This window comes from Ochlerotatus camptorhynchus, unplaced genomic scaffold (genome assembly GCF_037179485.1).
Source record: "Ochlerotatus camptorhynchus isolate MF236.1 unplaced genomic scaffold, CSIRO-AGI_Acam_v1.1 ptg000583l, whole genome shotgun sequence".
Taxonomy (NCBI): Eukaryota; Metazoa; Arthropoda; class Insecta; order Diptera; family Culicidae; genus Ochlerotatus; species Ochlerotatus camptorhynchus.
In genome coordinates this window covers 81,133-99,696 of record NW_027041063.1, presented here as the reverse complement: position 1 = coordinate 99,696, position 18,564 = coordinate 81,133, and the positions used below count along the sequence as shown (strand labels likewise).

General features: G+C 43.6%; 1 protein-coding gene across 1 annotated transcript in view; it reads right to left on the bottom strand.

The window, feature by feature from the left end:
• Positions 1 to 4,032: 4,032 nt before the first annotated feature.
• Positions 4,033 to 18,564, bottom strand: part of LOC135713815 (ETS-like protein pointed) — a 35,271-nt gene continuing 20,739 nt past the window's right edge. Inside the window, exons 2-5 of the mRNA XM_065237049.1 lie at positions 9,211 to 9,647; positions 5,865 to 6,578; positions 5,638 to 5,795; positions 4,033 to 5,575 (exon numbers count right to left, since the gene is read on the bottom strand). Coding sequence (XP_065093121.1) covers positions 5,512 to 5,575; positions 5,638 to 5,795; positions 5,865 to 6,578; positions 9,211 to 9,647 — 1,373 coding nt within the window. The 3' untranslated portion in view covers positions 4,033 to 5,511. The remainder of the gene's footprint in view (positions 5,576 to 5,637; positions 5,796 to 5,864; positions 6,579 to 9,210; positions 9,648 to 18,564) is intronic.

Sequence of the window (18,564 nt, the reverse complement as noted above, 5' to 3'; positions counted from 1 at the left end):
GGTAGGATATCCGGGACCTGGATATCCTGGCCCGTATGGATATGGACACGATGAGAAGAAGCAAAATGAGGATTGAATAAAGGGAATTCTGTGAAGAAAGTATTGACGGCTGTTTCATTTATTCGAATAGCCATAAAACAAGCGTTCCATAACGAGTGCTCTAGATTACGAATACCGAAGGTCACTCTACTCAGACGATGTTTTTGAGAAGAAAAATACGGATCTTTGCACATTGTTGATTAAAGTGGGATCCCTGGTGATTCAAATTCAATTGTAAAATTTGACGTTTGCAAACGAGTCACCACATCGGCGCCGGTGGTGTAGTGGTCTGGGTTCAATCTCAGTCGGCGCCGCCGGGGTGTTCTGAGGCATAACATCTCTGAGCACGGCTTCCTTAGGAATGGTTAGGTTAGGTTATCTTTATTAGCGAGACTTTCAGGCAGAGGTTGGTTCATATCTTGACGAATATTTGGGAATCCAGAAGGGGTCCCCCCTAGTGACAGAGTTTGAAATTGCGGTGGGGAGCCAGAAGGGTCCCCCTAGTTATAGTGTTAATGAGGTGGGGACCCACTAATTAAGACAGTCCAGAAGAGACCTCCCTGGTAACAGAATATTTGTTTATCAGAGTTGGCTGTCGAGGTGCTGTCGTAGTTAGTAGATGTTCCTGGTTTGGTGCATTTGGTCGGCTCATTGTTATGGTGGTTTATTCAGAGTCCACACTGGAGGAAGCATTGCAGACGTTTTTGCAAGTTTACAGGTCAACACCAACGGCTGACCTAGGTGAAAAGTCTCCTGCAGAAATAATGTTCGGACGACCGGTCCGCACAGTTTCGTCAATGCTACTACCGCAGCACAACCGAAAGCAGATGAGCAAAACCAGCGTTTCAACAAGAAGCATGGAGCGATTTCGAGGCAGTTCGTTCCGGGTGATGCTGTATATGCTCAAGTCCATCAAGCAAATTCCTGGAAATGGCAGGCTGCCACAGTAATCGAGCGTGCCAGAAAAGTCAACTACAACGTTTTCCTGGAGGATAATCAGCGGCTCATCCGTTCTCATGCCAAGCAACGTGCGGTCGAATCTGGTCCAGATCCTAGTCCAAGCCAAGGTCCTAGTCTGTTATCGGTATTCTTCGACGGTACTATCCGTTCCAGCAACGACGTACCATCCGTTCCAGCAACTATACCGGCTGCAGTGCCCGACGAACTTGGTCCAGTTGATGAAGAGCTTGGAAGTGATGAGACGGAGTATTTTTCGGATGATAGTGAGGCAGACAATCCACCACAGTAAGATCCAGTACCAGTTCCGCCAGCAACAAGGGAACGCCGGCAGACTCGTTTACCAGCTAGATTCGAGGAGTACTGGATGAATTAAGAAGGGAGATGTTCCATCCAAGTAATCACGATGTTCCATTCAAGTAATCGCAGCAACCTACAGCTGCGACCGAGATGGAAAAATTAGTCATTCGAAGTGTAGATGTCAACCTGAATAAACGTATAGTTAGAAGCACTCAAACTTTCGCACACTCAAGAATAAAGAAAGTTTTCCTCGGTTCGATTCTGGAATTTCATGAACTTGTGAGCTTCCAGAAAAATCCTCGTCGCCAGCTGAAGTGTTCTTCTCAAAGAATAAAGAAGGTTTGAGTGCTTCTAACTATACGTTTATTCAGGTTGACATCTACACTTCGAATGACTAATTTTTCCACCTCGGTCGCAGCTGTAGGTTGCTGCGATTACTTGAATGGAACATCGTGATTACTTGGATGGAACAGTTATAGAGGTTGGTCCTGGTTCGATGCAGTGGGTCGTTTATGGTTGGTTCTTGCCAGTGAGTTAGGTCAGATGTTCTTATACATGTTGGCGTCCTTGATGAAACATATAACAGTTGCTTCGGTTGAAGGGTCATTGGCCAAAGCGTTTCTAATGTTCGTCGGGATCCCATAAAGATCCCTAATTCCCTGGAAACCTGGGAAATTCACTAAGAGGTGCTCTACCGTCATCGTTGTGTTGCAAATATCACAGTGTTTTCGGAACGAAGTCGCACTTCCCATATTGTGGGTTGTCCGAATATGTCCTGAGCGGAGACTAGAAAGAATCAGTTGGTCAAGACGGTTTGGGGAATCTTGCCACTTGGTGGTGGTTTTGATTTTACGGAGGAACGGTTCCCCTTTGGTGGCCCACTCCTGGGCTCAAGCATTCCGAAGTTTGAACTTCATCCAAGTCTTGATATCAGGTCCTGGAACGGTTTTAGTAGCGAGCCTTCCAGATCGGCCCGTAGCCGCAAGATGGTCTGCTTCACAATTCCCCCGGGTGTCGCAATGCCCGAGGATCCATAGGAAGGTAGTGTTCGACGGAGCTTCCAGTTGGATCCCTTGGATCCAACGATGTCTGGGATTCCAACACTTGCAGAGTCCGAAAGGATACAGAGCGGTTTGCTGGCGTGGAAGATTGCCGCACTTTCCGCATAGAACACAGAGCACTGGTCCAGGAGTCAGCGGGATCTGCAATTCCAAGGCCGACTCCTCCCAAGGTCTTAGAGCCATCCGTATATCTGTGCTCGGAGTATTTCCTACGAAGCAGTTCAGTCACGTATGCGTGCATTTCTCGCGAGTTGTTACCAGCCTGGAATCGTCTAGCAACCGGGAGGTCAACGTGAAGGCTTGGTTCTGCCCATCCTCTGGTTCCGGTCTAATGTAGTCTCGACACTGGGGGGAGCTCCTGATGGGCCAGGTTTCTTAGAGCTCTGTTCCCCTCTCTGAGGAGAGAGACTTCTTCGTTTCCGACAGTCTTCTCCAAATAGCTTATTGTTCTGCTTACCAGGGCAACTTGATACCGGAAAGGCAAAACACCGAATTCAACACATGCCGAGTCCGCAGGAGTGGACGGTAGGAGCCCAGCTGCAATACGGATGGCTTGAATATATATGTGGGACCTAGCCGCGCAATGAAAAGGTCACTAGCCGTACAGAAAATCTCAATTCCGTGGAAGATTTTACTGTTGACGATGGCTTTTGCTACCCTAAGCATAATGTTCCCGTTGTTACTACGATGAGGGCTGGAAAGTTTCCGCAACAAGCTAAGTCTTATGCGGCCGCTGTTCCGTACATTGTTAAAATGAGGAGCGAAGCTTAACGTCCGGTCCAAGAGCACCCCAAGTATTGTGACCGTCTTCCGGAAAGGTATTGTGGTCCCATTACACTTAATGGCTGATTGTAATGGACGGTGTGAGGGTCGGTAGATGTGAGAGCACGAATCCCACCTGGGACGCCGATCTTTGTGTGGCCGATACAGCTGCCTGAAGTTTCCTATGTAGGGATTTGAAGGTACGGCCAATTGCCAAAAGAATTACGTCGTCTGCATAAGCGAAACCTTAGGAAGGGAAGTAAAGCCGTTGGTCCCCGGTTCATGAGTTGATGGGTTGATAGGTAGGGTCCAGGTGTGGGAGCTGCCTCCCTGGCGTCGGTAGCATTGGTGCTTAGTACGGAAAACAAGATCGACGGACAACAAATCAAGGAACATAGGTGAACCCAAAAATTAGAAGCGTATTTTCCTAGCACAGACATCAACATCAAAGTCCAGAACCCAAATTTCCTCTTCTCATTGCACTCACAAAATCAGTAATTAAAACCGTAAAAAAGGTCATTTTCGGATGATTGAACCTGAGTCCTTCATATTAGATTTTTTTTTAAACATCATAAAACAAAATGGATTCCCTTCCACAACGCCTCACCGAGTTCGGTCGCAAATTGCCACGAAGGCGGTAATCCGCAACTTCCAGCGTGTCACACAAGACAGGCACAAATAAAATAAACGTGAATCTAAAATCCTACTTCGATCGATATAAATACTTTGATGAAATCCGTCGTTTTTCCTTTATGTAAAAAAAAAATATCGCACCAATATGAATCAACGGGAAAATGTGTGACTTGCGGCAGTGCCTTCGACGCTTCGCGTTGGCAACCCCGCCATTTCCAGGGAATCCATCTTTGATTTACAATTCTACTGTTTTACTTTTATTCTGATCGACATTTGTTGCTGTTGTTGTTGTTGATACTTTTTTTTCTGTTTACAATAATATTTCTGCTTCTATTTTATAATCACTTACATTTTAACTACACCGTTCTCACTCAAACGTGATTGATTCACGTGTACCACGTTCTCTCGTTCTCAAACGCTCCTCTAGCACAGACGGCGATGACGATTTCTATAAAACTAAATATAAACACGAACTGCAAATTAAGCTCTAGAATAGTACTCTGATTTTTTGTGTGTGTGTGTGTTTACTCGCAGTAGAGATCAGCTGCTTCCACCCTCCACTGCTGATTTGTATAAAAAAAAATGAAAAAAATATCCTAGCGAGGGGAGGGGGCGAGCGAACTCACTCAATCCTAACAACGCTCATTCGAAAAAAAAATGCTTCGCTCACTCGTCTCGATCGATCTAGCTTTCTATCATTGAATAATATTACACTACAAAGAACATTCACTTGATTTGTTTATACTGCTCATTTTTTTTCATTGTTTACTAGGATCGTGTTCTGATGCCTTTCGCTTCTTTTTCTCGGCTGAAAAGAAGGCGTGTGGAACGTCTTCTCAATCCGAATTTCTCATTTTCTATCTCATGTTTGTGTGGCCTACCATCTAGTAATAATCATACATACATATATATAAGCAATTATATCTAGTAAAAATAGAAATAAAGAAAAAAAAAAACTTATCACAAAAGCTTCACAAATAATTATTTTAACTAAGGAAAAATAAAATAAAGTTTGTTTCTTGCTTTCTTCCGTTCTGTGGAGCTCTACCTCTTTTTTTTTTTGTTTGTCCACTATTCGCATTTTGCCTGGGAAAAAGCTTTTCGCTTTCCGCACCGCAGTTCTCAACATTTGTTTTTGTTTTGTATTTTTAAGTAGATTTAAGTTTCGCTTACCTTTTCCGCAACCGGAATCAACCGGATGCATCCGGGAGCGGATCTTGATCTTGCGTAGTTCTTAACTTGTTTGTTTGGGGGAAATCTGCGGGTCACTGTTTTTTTTTTTCTTTACATCAGCCTACTTGGATGATGTGCTTGGCTTGTGTTAAAGTGATAGAGTGAGAGAGAGAGGTTGACTCGATTGTTGTTTTGAAATGAACTGTCAGCTTGTCGCGTCGTAAGGCACACTGAGCTTCATCCACTGTGCTGCTGCTGCTGCTGCACTCTCTGTCTACTATGATTTTGGATTTTATCGTTTTTTTGTTTTCCTTTTTTGGTAGATTGTAAAAGTACGATCTTTGTTTTGTTTTGTTTTTTTTTTTGGGAAGAAACACAGATTTAAGGTAGAATGTGGGTAACACGATTGGGTTTTCGTTTCTTTAGCCGTTCGATGGAAGCACGATTCACACGAAAAGGGTGAAATTTTGTAAGTATAAGGAGGTTTTGGGTTTCGCTCCCGCTTATTGGTTAGGTTTTCTTTGAGCAAGAAGCATGCTTTGGGCTACACTTTTTGACGGGAGGGTAGAGTGTGCATTTTGGCATTTTACTCGTCGTCCTTTTTGTCCGGTTTGAGGTCAACCATTTCGTGCACTTGTTTGGCTGAGTATCTGTTGATCGAGAGGAGGAAAATGGTTAAGCTGAGCTTGAGGTGAAACATGAACTAACTTACCCTAACAGAGTTTGAAGATCACATACAAAACGATAGACGTAACGCTTGCCGGCAGTTTTGTGGATAATATTCTTATCGTAGTAGTACCGGAGGCCTCGGCTTAGCTTCTCGTAGTTCATTTTTGGCTTGTTTTTCCGGACGCCCCACCGGCGTGCCACCTGTTGATGCGAACAACATTGGTTAGAGGTTCCGTTTTTATGAGTAAGGCAACGGCTTGAGTAACTTACCTCATCCGGATCGGTCAGCTTGAACTCCCACTCATCGCCGGTCCAGGAGATGAAGTTCTGGCAGGTCTTGTCGGTTAGGAGTTCCAGCAGGAACTGCCACAGCTGAATGGGTCCGGAACCGGTGAAACATGGCGCGCCACCTTGCGCTCCGTAGCTTCCGAGCATCGTCTTATCGAAGCCCATCGTGGTTCCCATGTAGGCCGGATGTTGGAAGTCCAACAGCGACGGATGTCCTCCCGGGTGACCCGGATGTTGACCGGGGTGGTGCAGCTGGCTCCAGGGGTCCATGTGACCTCCGAGACCGGTGCTGTCGTTGTTGTTGTTTCCCGATCCCTGTGGCGAGGTCGTATTGCTCGGTACGGTCTGGAACGGTGGCGTGTCGTAGGGCGAACTGTACTCCGGGTATGCGTCGTGGTGCGGGTGGTGGTGCTGGTGGTGATGATGGTGGTGGCTGTTTTGGGATCCGGCGCCAGCGCCAGGCCCAGCTCCACCTCCACCGCCACCGTGAGCATGTGGCTGGTGGTACCGGCCGCCTCGACTCGTATACGGGCCGGTTTTGTAGTGCGGGGCCATGTACTTCTGCTCCATCTGGATGGCGGAATAGAACTCCGGACTGTTCTCCAGATAGCCGTGGGAGGGCGTTTGGGTTTCCGGCTGCGGTAGCGAGTGGTACTGGTCCTGATCGTCGTAGTGACCCGGGACGACGCCGAAGTTCTGCGAGGGGCGGTAAGAAGAAAGCATGGTTAGTCAATGTAATGGATTTAAGGCATGGTTGATTTTTGCCACAGATGTCGCTAGCAGGGATGCCAGATATACAGACATGTCTGTTTTTATACAGACATTTGATGATGCATACAGATTTCATACAGAGGACTTATATTATACAGACATTGGTAAAAAGTTACAGATTTATACAGGCATTAATATCGATCAACATCAATAAAGGATTTCAGTACAGAATTTACTTGCTTAAAACATGCTTTTTTTCAGCAAATATTTGCCAAAAATTCAGGACTGTTCCGACTACTCGGATGTCCCGAGTGAGACTTCGCAGATTTAACTCGAATTTGAATTTCAGATTTAGGGTCTGATGTGAATTTGGTACGGCTTAGTTCCAATAAGCCTGAATTCAACAAAGTTTCAGTTTTAATCATTTGAAGACTTCATTGCAATCATTTCAACTACACATTTTCAAATTGTAAATCTCCACTAACCTCGAGACAACCGCGAGTACTCGGTCCAGTTCATTTAACTTTAAATTTAAGACAGTAATAATGTATAACGCAAAGGATAACTCGGCACTGTAAAGTTTATTCGATTGAGCCTGTACAAATAAATGAATTATAAAAAAAAAAAACTACGCATTTTCAAATAGACATACCTAAGTGCTTTTGTAAAAAAATATATCTGTCATCAATTTCTCATGAGTCATAGATTCTTCTTCAACCATTTTTCTCAGTACTACTTTTATGCAGTTCAATGGTCTTATGATCTACACATAAATTTATCGATCTTATTTACGAAGATAACATGATTCCCAAGTAACCACCAAGTCCGTTAATAACCCGATGAGGGCCCATTTTTGCAATATAAAGCTGATATACGGCTTTCATTTTGTTTTATGGACGCCTGTTTTTTAGAATGAGAGCACAGAAGCAATATTTTGTAGCTCCCAGAACAAATTTGAGTATTTGTAACCCTTCATAACTCTGAAACCTCAACGACCTCTCAGAACTTCCACGACCTTATCAGTTCCCTGAATACACTCCGAAGATCTATGAACCTCTCTGAAGTTCACTGAACCAATCAGAAGTTCTTCAAGTTTAGCAGCTTCTTCATTTCATTAGATTCCTGAATCTCTCTGAGAAGTTCAGCGAATTTCATAACAGTTCAGAGAGCTTCATAGAAGTTTAGGGAAATCTAGCATAGTTATTAATTGAGAGGTTTCGATACCTTACCATTTTTGTATTAGTATAATTGTATGACAAGTACAATCATACTCCATGCTCAGGGAAGGTCGAGCAATTTTCCAATTTGTGTATAATTCCTAAAACGGACCGGAAATTGAACCCAGCCACCTCCAGCATGGTTTTGATTTGTAGCTGCGCCTTTACCGACTGAGTTAAGGGACGATTATTAGTTTAGGAAATCTAAAAAAGACTCAGTGGTCACCTTTAAGATATTTGGTTGAATTTCAGATGAGATTAGTGAACTCTACAGAAGTCTGCCAGCCAAATAATGGAGAAACTTCTTAAATTTCAAGTACGATCAATGGACTTACGAGACATTCAGAGAAATTCGAACGCATACTCATTGCAATGAAGGAAGTATCAAGAATACTCAGGGAACACCTCAGACAAGTTTGGGAGGAATTCAGAGAAGCTTAACAACCTTAGAAAGGCTATTCGGAGAGGTTCAAAGAAACTTCAAGGATGCTTATGGTAATATTAGAGAAGTTCAAGTAGTTCTGAGTTTTTCAAAAAAGTTTAGAGAATTTCAAAAAAAGTTTAGAAAATCTTGAAATTTGTTTAGAAACCTTTATTAAGATCTAAACAAATTAAGGAAATTTAGGGAACTACAGTACTTTAAAGACGTCCAGGCAACCTATAAAAATCATGGAACTTCAAAAATTCTTTAAAATAATAAAAGAAGTTAAGGGAATCAGATGGAGGTATGGGACAATTTATGAAAGCCCAGAAATTTTTTAAAAGGTTCAAGATAGGCTCACAAAACATCCAATACCCTTTGACATATTTCTGGTTGAACATTTCTAGTAACCAAATTTGCTGCAAACCTATGAATTATTGTTCGAGTGGATTTGGAGAGGATTGGTTTCATGTAACAACCCTGAAAATGACAGCAATTGACCAACGCAGGTTTCAGTTTATAGTGCCTCTCTCATTGGATGTGAACGTAATGTAATTATCACGAAATTACGAAAAACATGTTACGCGAAATATGCATTTGAAACCTTGCTCAGAAATGACTTTCACATATTCCACACAACTCCCTCTCTTATCGCTACTCTCGGTATTCAAAATTTATGAGAATGCAGACATTTTATTAGCATTCATACAGACAATTTGCAAAACCATCTGGCATCCCTGGTCGCTAGTAAAAAAAAAAACTACCACGATTTATTTTCTATGCAGAAAACCGGAAAATGTTTTAACGAAATATGAACCTTTTTTTGAAAAAAAAAAAATTGTACATGTGCTGGGTCAATTTCTTACGCAACACCCCTACCAAATGTTTTCGCTCCCAGAATCGATATTTTTGGCGAAGGTGGCGCCATGCCTGACTGACTGCACCATTGGTTGATTAAAATTTAAGATCAAGCACTCACCGGCAGCTCGTCGATGTTGATAAAACTGTTCGGTTCGTGCTCTTCCTTCATTTGCGGGTGACTTCCGCCGCTTCCGGAGGACGCCGTCGATGGGGTATTCGCACTATTGCTGCTAGGATAGTTGGAACTATTCGCACTACTGCTGTTGTTGTTGTTGCCACTATTGTTACTGTTGGCATTCCTCACGGCCGCCGCCATCGATGACAGATAGGAGGACATACTGCTGCTGTTGTTGTTGTTGTTGTTGTTACTATTGCTACTACTATTACCACTAGAGGAGGTTGAGTTTGTGCTGCTACTATTGTTGTTACTGCCACCGGAGCCTCCTCCGCCTCCGCCTCCTCCTCCCCCGCCTCCCGCTCCGCTTCCGGATTGGTTGGAGGATTGGATCAGCGGAGGTGGGGAACTATTACTACGATCGTGGAGGGATGTGTAACCTGTAAAAAAAAGAGAGAGAGAGAGAAAGGAGAAAGTGAGTATGAATCTCTAAACATTCGGCATCGTGACTTCCTTCCGGACACGTGCCCGTCGTGCTGCACTGCAGCACGGGTGTAAACATTGCTTGTTTAAGACATATTTTGAGGTTATGATCTATGTTTATTTGTGCTGTGCACCAGCGCTCTGTGGCGAGAGGAAATGCAGGAAAATATGACCACGTACGTAGTCATATACGACGACGGTTTCAATTAAAGCCATTAAAAGAATGGGAAGGGAATGCATCTATTTCCGTTTCCGATCCGACACTTCTTCGTCGCACGAGCCGCGAGCATCACTCATTTTCATATTCTTCTTCTGCTGATCCAAGAAGGCGCGCGTGCACGCGTTTTGTCTTCGGGATTGTTTACAGCATAGGAGCCGTTGCACCGCTGCACGACGGGGGACTGCTCCATCACGTAGAATTATGCCGTTGGCCACGGACTCTGCCGAAGATGATGATGATTGGTGTTTATGTTTATGCACACACTTGTCTACACACGAACTAAGGTGTGTTGTAGCAAAAAGCGCGTGTGTTGTACCAGCGAGCGGAAAGAAAAGGAAAACGCTAATGATCGCTTGGACGGACGGGAAGAACAATAACATGTTAAATTATCATATTTTGAATGACGTCAATCGAAGCTGGTGTGCGCTGCCACCGTAGACAGGTCTATGGCTAGATGTGGAAGTGACGAGCAGCATAGGTGCTACGGCGGGATCATCGTAGCAGGCATGCAGCAGCTGTCACGTCACATAATTGTTGCCATTGCTGCTTCTTTCCAAGGCGCCCTACTTGAGAGTTCGTTCATTCATAAAATGTTTTCATTGTTTACTTTCGATGAATGAAAACGTCAAATGGGAAGAGTGAGTGATGAACTAATATTTGATGTTTTTTTTTTCTTTTCCACTCAAGATTGATGTGTGCATAAAAAAGGCTTTTCTAAAGCATAGGATTAGGGTTTCCAGTACAAGTTTTGCTTGCTCACTCACAACCTACGCGAAGTCAAAATTTTAGCTCCCCAGAGGTCTTAAATCTTGACATACACTCGTTCAAAATTGCGAGGTGACCGAATGAAATGACAACCCTAGAGAGATCGAAGGTTTTCCCGGACATTTTCTGAGCACAACAGGTACAACGGGGCACTCTTGAAGATCCATTCATTCATAAAATAACTGTTTACTCTCGGCCCTTCCCCGCTCTCAAGCAACAAAGCCACGCGGGAAAAGAGCGCATAACCTACAAACAGGAAGACACCAAAAGCGATGGACCAATATTTGACAATTTCTTCCTGGTTTGTTTATCTGTGTCAAACACGACTCGGGCCGGAGCATGACGGCATACAAAAGAACGCCAAACGCCGCGCTTTGATTTCGGTTTGTTTTGGGATCGAAAAGTCATTCTTCCTCTAAGACTATCTACCACCACTTCTTGGATAAACATCGTAAAATAATGGACCTTGCCCGGCCGACCGACCGGTTGTCGTTGCCGTCATTGGGGTCGTCTCGTACCGGACACGAACGGATGAATGAATGAATGAATGGATGCGGGAAATCGGAGCAAAACTTTAAACGATACCTACATAGAGGGTGGGTTGGTCGGCGGCATCAACAAAGCACGCTGGCCGCAACAAAGGAACCATCAAGGCATACACGATTTTTGATCTTTTTATAGCATACATTTTATGTACGGTTAGGTACACGGTTCGATCAAAGGAGGCTTCCGGGGATTCGCGCATCGAGAAAATTTCGGGGGCTGAAATGGAGAAATGCGTGGCACTGGCAGAGGATTCATCTCCCTCGGCACAGCATCACCATCGTCGGTCGGACGGGAATTCGGGGGGAGACCAAAGTAGGCGTGGTGTATGAGCCTTCTAATCTCTCCTCGGTCGGTCGGTCGGTCGGTTCGTGAGTATATTTTCCCATACATTTGAAGAGGGAGAAACGCGCGTGCGAGAAACATTAGAAAGGGACGGTTCGAGATCTCTCGCGCATACTCAGATCGTGTGTGTGTGGTGTACATTCGCCGCTCACTCACTTGCTCGCTCGCTTGCTCGCGAGCCATTGAAGGTGCGATTTGATGATTCGATTTTAGATTTTCGACCAATCAGGCGGCGCACCGCCGGATTATTAACGATTCGGGCGAGAGGGGCGCCAGCAAATCTCTTTGTCTTACTCGCTCTCGGGTGCCGGCGGAGACGAAAAAGAAAAAGTAGAAATAAATCAAGGCACACTGAGATCGGCTTGATTGAGCACTCGCGCGCGCGCGATGTTTTTTCAACCCTGGCATACTAGATTTCGGCGTGAAATAGCAAAGGTTTGAATTTTTTATTTTCGCCTAAAAAGATCCTGAGAAAGGAAGCCCAGATGGCAAGCGGTGGCGTCTTCTTTTTCTTTACCCGTTTATTAATGACCATTGACTGCTTGACTGGCTACCAACAGCGATAAAACTTCTAGAGACCGCGACAATGTTGCCTGCCCACTCAGATCATTCAAGTCATCATAATTAGTGTTAATCTACACGCTTTGACATACTCGCAGCACTTGCAGAAAAACTCGTCTAGCCGGCAACACTCGCACACTCACATCGCAGCCTACTACGTACTGGGGCAGGGTTTCGTTACTCAACGTTGCTAGAATTGCACAGCAGCGTGCGTTGATTCGAAAGAAAGTCACTGGACTGTAAACTCACACGCACCTTCTTCCTCTCGTCACCCACCTCACCACAGCAACCGGTGTGTGCTCAACAACAACTTAACAAGTGCTCTAGTTTTCCGAGTTTTCCCCTTCGTTCTCATTCATTCGAACGGACGCAACAAACGGCGCGGTGGCCGGCCAGATGTTTATAGAAGAGCCTTCTTTTGGGCCTTATGTCGAGTATAGCTATCGTAAATTATATCGAGCAAAAGACGGCGCATTTTCGCTCTACTCTTCCTTTGAGCCAGGGCCCAGAGGAGGCATTTCACCATTCTCGTGTGGGCACTCACTGTGCGATCGCAGTAGCTGGTCGGCGGAATGCTTCAGGACGAGATAAGCTGCCATCAACGCTGAGTTGCGCATAATGACACTGCACAGCAATTGATAATCATTTGCATTTGCGGTGGGTGTTTGTGTGTGTGTGTGTGTAACCGAGGGGTGCGACGATTGGGTTGTTTATGTTGATTGTTGGCGTGGGAATAACATTTTATGCGGGAAGGAATTTGCAAAATTTGTACGAGCATAAATTGGTTAGGATTGCTTTTATTTGGTTCATCAAAATAACTCGCAGTGGGGTTCTTTAATTTTGAAAAACATACCGCATTTTTAAACATCATCTGAAAATATCGCGTGAGATCTGTCATTGAAAATTGCATTTTTTAGCCCTGGTACTAAATGTAATTGAAAACTGAATTTGAAGTAAAATTGAAAAGAATTTAAAATATATCCTTAAGGAAAACTCGAAAAAATTCAGAAGTTAATTCCAAGCGAATTCCGGAAGATTTCTGGTGAGAGCTTTCAATAAAGAAAAATTTGGAATTTTAATAAAGATTCCAATGAAATGCTTAGGAGAGTTTCAAGGGAATTCCAAGGAACTACGAGTAGGGAAATTGCTGGTAAGTTTACGGAGAATTCCGTCATGTGACGAGGCTTGGTAGCTCAGTGGTTACCGTTTCTGCTTACTGAGCAGAAGGTCGGGAGTTCAATCCCAGGCCCATCCCGCTCTTTTCAATTTTTCGCTCTGCCTTATTCGATCCCCACTAGATTTTAATTAAAACAAATTCCGCTTTAACCGATCGCATCATTTACCACAGTGAATCCTAGTCTAAACACCTCGACCTCACATCTAAACCCACCTCACTAACACAACTATATTCCTCCCGTGAAAGCCGTGGAGATGCAGAGGTGTGATGTATTCGGTCTCTAGTAACAACGGACATCACACTAAGCATCCTTCCATCCCCAAAAAGACCGCGAGGACTTGGCCGGCGCTGTGATTGATCTATAAATAGATTAAATTAGTGGCCTTGTACATTGAAGAAGCACGAAAGCTAATCATGCAAACCATCTTTGTGGTTCTCTGTGCAGGTGCATTAGTTCTGATCAATCACGAGGATTAAGAGGTTGTATCCAAGTCGTGATGGTTCAGTAATGCTGAGCTATTAGGGTGTTCAACACGGATGAGGCTGGCGAGAGCTGTATGTTGTTTGGAACGAGGGTAACGCGCTTGGCATAGATGGCCTACAGCAACTAGCGAAGAGCTACTGAATTCGATCAGTAGCGGTGCGGCTTCTTCCTCCTTCTTCGCTGAATGCTGCAGTTCGCTGCTTGCGGGCAGCCTTTCGTTGTGTACTGGAGAACAATGTTCAACGCCACGCGCCGGAAGTACTGCTGCTGCTGTTAATGACGACCGACCGCACACCATCACACACGGTGATTGAATAAGAACCGTTTGGCGAGACTGGTTGGAATTCGATTTTGAAATCTGTGTTAGGGAAAGCGCTTTTTGCAGGCAATCGGTGATTATTTTGGTCACCATCGCAACAGTGTTCCTTTTAGCAGATTCGTGGAAAAATTTCCAATCGATTGGCTCGTTTAGAATTGAAATTCGTCCGCTATTGACAGAGTTATAAGTGGTCAAAACCTGACCACTTTTCGTAACGCGGTCAATTTAGTGTTTTTTTTTAATTGCACCCCCCAATATGTTGTCGAAAGACGTAATTCTACGTCAAAAAAACTAATACATGTAAGTGATGGAGCTTTTTGTACTGAACAATGTTTGTTCTACGGATACTTTTGTTATTAAGTTAAGTTAAGTCAAGCAAATGAAAATATCAAAAAATATGTCGATATATTCAGAAAAGGTGGCTGCCTCCTGAAAAACAACAAACAATTAGTCAGCTTACAAATTAAGTATAGCATATTGAGGAATTTACAGATTCGTTATCTGCATTAAAAATGGAACCATCATCAATTTTGGTGCACTGGAACGGTTCGGTTCCATTTGCCGAAATAACCATCTCAGCGCCCCTTGGCGATACTTTAGAGTGACTAGTTTATCAAGTTGAAAGTCTATGGGATTGAAAAAAAAAATATCATTGTCTTCAGAAAACGAAACTTTTTCAGACGATGTACGATAAACGATTTTTTTAAAGGGCCCAATTCGGGTTATTCTAGTCTAGTCTAGTCTAGTCTAGTCTACACATACACAGCCAGTACTTGAAAGAATCCTGGAAAATGATACATCTATCATTTTTCTTGTCATTATTAATGCCTGCTGCACATCAAGGATGTGAAACAAACAATAAAGCGGCCAGGCCTACTGTGTAGCGTTTAGTTAATTTTTGTGGAAGTGAATGTTTACCATGTCTACTTAATAAGTATAGACAGTGGTTAACATTTAATCCACAGGTAATCAAAGAGCGGGGACATACCGTACCAACCGCTCCGTATGCAGGATTTGAAAATAGGCTATATAAATCGTTGGGAGTGACAGAGCTAAGAAAGTTAATGTACACTCCTTGGTTGTCCGATCTCCTGGGATGGAACACAGGTATTTACCCCTTGTGTTCGAGCGTACAGTCCTCCCTCCGTACAAGCGTGGACGGCACCGCCAACCCACTGCCATCCCTCAATCGATCCAGCCGACCTCAGTCGAAGGATAACAGAGAGCGGTGTGCGGACGTAACCTATACGGAGGGAATGCTGTATTCGCCTAGGTTATAGCGCCCTTGCTCGCTACCATTTTCTTCTAGCGGTTGGGACCTGAGCACTAACTCTTGTCCTAGCCCTATATGGCATATGGTTATAGCGCCATTACTCGCTTTCTGAAAAGAGAAGAAGGGAAGGGAAGGAGAGGAAAAGGACTTGGGAAAAGGAAATGCGGAATTCCTTTCCTCATTAGTATTTGTATCGTCAACTTTTATGAAAACTATATAAATCATTTTTCCTTGGTCAGAGGTATTATTACGACATTTGAATAAGATTGGGACTAGCAATCATCCTCAATGTGTAAAAACTGGTGATCTTAAATTAGGCAGTACCAGCGCCGGCCGCGCCCGAACACAGGTCAAGAAAGGAATGGGAAGGATTGTGTTGACATGACACTCGCTTTGATGGAAGCCGAGAACACCTCTGCACTTCCACGAGGAATCACTGGGATGTTGGATAAGAGGGTTAGGTTTGCAGCAGAGTTCGTTTTGGTAAACGATAAGCTGAATTGATGTCCTAACGATCATATAACGCGAAGGAGCTTGGGACTAAACCCACGGTCTTCTGCTCAGTAAGCAAAAGCGTTTGCCACTAGGCAGACGAGCACCTTTTTAATCACCGAGTTGCTGTTATTACCATGTAGTCATATTAACAAATAAAACGATTGACGAATCTTGAATGTGGATGGGCCTGAGATTAGACTCATGATGTTCTGCTCAGTAAGCAAAAACGGTTGCTCTAAGGCCACCGAGCCCCTCATATCACATAATACCGTTGCTCAAATTTATGTATCCATTCAAACCCGGAACCAACGACAACAACGAGTTTCGCAAAATACACGATACACAAGCGATTTTACCATAAATCTCTTTGATATGTAAGGGCCTGGGACCGCGTTTTTCTGCTCAGTAAGCAGGCCACTGTAACCGACGATCTTTCAAATCCGAAAACTAAAAACTACGAAAAAGTACTTAGGCCTTCATTAAGTTCCACTTTCACGCGACGTTTAATGACAGGGTCCTATCCAGGATTACATCTGAAAAATCCAAATCTGGCCAACGCCCACCTAAACCTGTTCTAATCCACCTGAAATGACTAACGAATGGAAGACTTTGACTACCCAGCCATGCAATAGTCTCATTCCGTGCCTTATGGCATCTTGATGATTCTATTGCGCTCATCTTTTGGCACCACCCAGGGGAGACTTGGTCCTGTACCCAATGCTTAACTTATCTCCATTCCACTCAGCTACTCGCAATTTCTTGTGATATAGTGGGCGGAATATTATTATATGAGACAATTCAATGCAGACGTCTTTCCAAATTTGGCAGATCGACAGGTAATCAGTGAGTTACCACGATAGTTGCTATTCAACAACTCGACAACGTCCCATCGTCAACGCCTGCTATGAGAATTTTCCATTGCAGACGCCAACGAAATGATGTCATCGAGCTATCGATCAACTACCCTGGTTATCGCCTGGTACCTTATAGCACGATGCTAGGAGGCGAACCGGAAGAATCGATGAGCTACCTCTCCCCCTTAAAGGGCCCAATTCGGGTTATTATACATAATCTGAAAAAGCTTCGTTTTCTGAGAACGACGATATTTTTTCCGATCCCATACACTGAGAATCAAAATTTAAAGCAAAATAATAACTTCACTGTTTGACACTAAACTAACAGGTTGACAGCTCGCTCCCATACAAAGTACCACCAAGGGAAATTTGAACTGTAAATGACTACAGCTATACAAAAGACAACTAGTGCCTGTGTTTCGAATGGACCTTCTAATGATAATCCAGGATCAATTAGTGATGTGTGAAGGGAAGACTTTGAACAGTAGCCGCTGTAAAAGTAGCATCTATGAGCAAGAGTAGGAGGAGGACGATGGTGAGATGGTTTGGGATTGAGAAGGACGATCAGGGCACCCAATTGAAGCGATTTGGATGGGGAGAGTGAAATTGTTTGCTCCCTGTTGTTAACGTTTCGTGGATATAGGGCGAGCTCTTCTCCACACTAATTGAGACAACCTTCTGAAATTCGAATCAAGCTTCAGTCAAGTTTGTATGAAGTTTAACACTAGAACGTCGGAGATTTTTCATCCCCCCAGATATTCCATATAAACCGGATCATCCAACAGTTACAGAAATTAAAAAAAAACTACAAGGGACTATGGGGTTGTTCGCAATGGGGACGTAGGAAATACGTGTTCTTATATAATAAATCTTATTTGTTAACTTCAGCAGGAGCTTGTGTTTTGTGTAGAAATAGGAATTTGAGCGGGTTCGCTCTGATTGTACTCTTTAGTATGACACGCTCGACAGAGATGGCCCACAGCGACTCACGAAGAGCTACTGATTCCGATCAATAGCTGTGCGGCTTCTTCCATCTTCTATGGATGCTCATGTGGGCTGCATCTCGCTGCTTGCAGGCAGCCTTTCGTTGTGTACTGGAGAACACCGTTTGGTGAGACCGGATGGAATTCAACTTTGAAAACTGTGTTAGGGAAATCGCTTTTCGCAGTCAATCGGTGATAATTTGAACTATCATAGCAACAGTTGCACATTCGTGCAATTTTCAATAGCGACATTTTGAAAAATGATAAAACCTTAAATTTAACAGATGCGTAGAAATATTTCTGATCGATTGGTGATAAAATTATTGAAATTGGTCCAGGGGCAGCTAAGTTATTGACGTTTGAAATCTATCGTAATTTGGTTACATGTTCCATGTTCGGTTTTCACAAAGTGTATCCCCATATAGAAATCACAGACTTAGTCCTACGTCAAAAGGTTCCGGAACCCAAAAACTTCTGAACCATCATAAACTCTTAAAATTTCTGCCAACACCCCAAATTCTTGAAACTCCAGGGACTCTAATCAATCCAGAAGTTGTTATTTCCGGATGTTTTTCAACAGCAAAGTTTGACCAGTCACCCTGACTGAAATTCATTTTGAAATTCCCGTTTTTTTTCCGGCGCAAATGTTAAAAAATTCCCGGTTGCTCATACTCAGCCAGAAACGAAAGTGTTCAATAAATTTGGGATTTAAGAAGATTGGATCACCTAGATTCAGAAAAAATCTGGTTAGGTTAGGAAAATATTTAAAACCTTGGGCCTTTGAAAAAAAAAATCAAGGTTACAAATTTCAGCTTGATAAAATTGGAAATTTTGGGTAAATTTAAAAGGTATTTT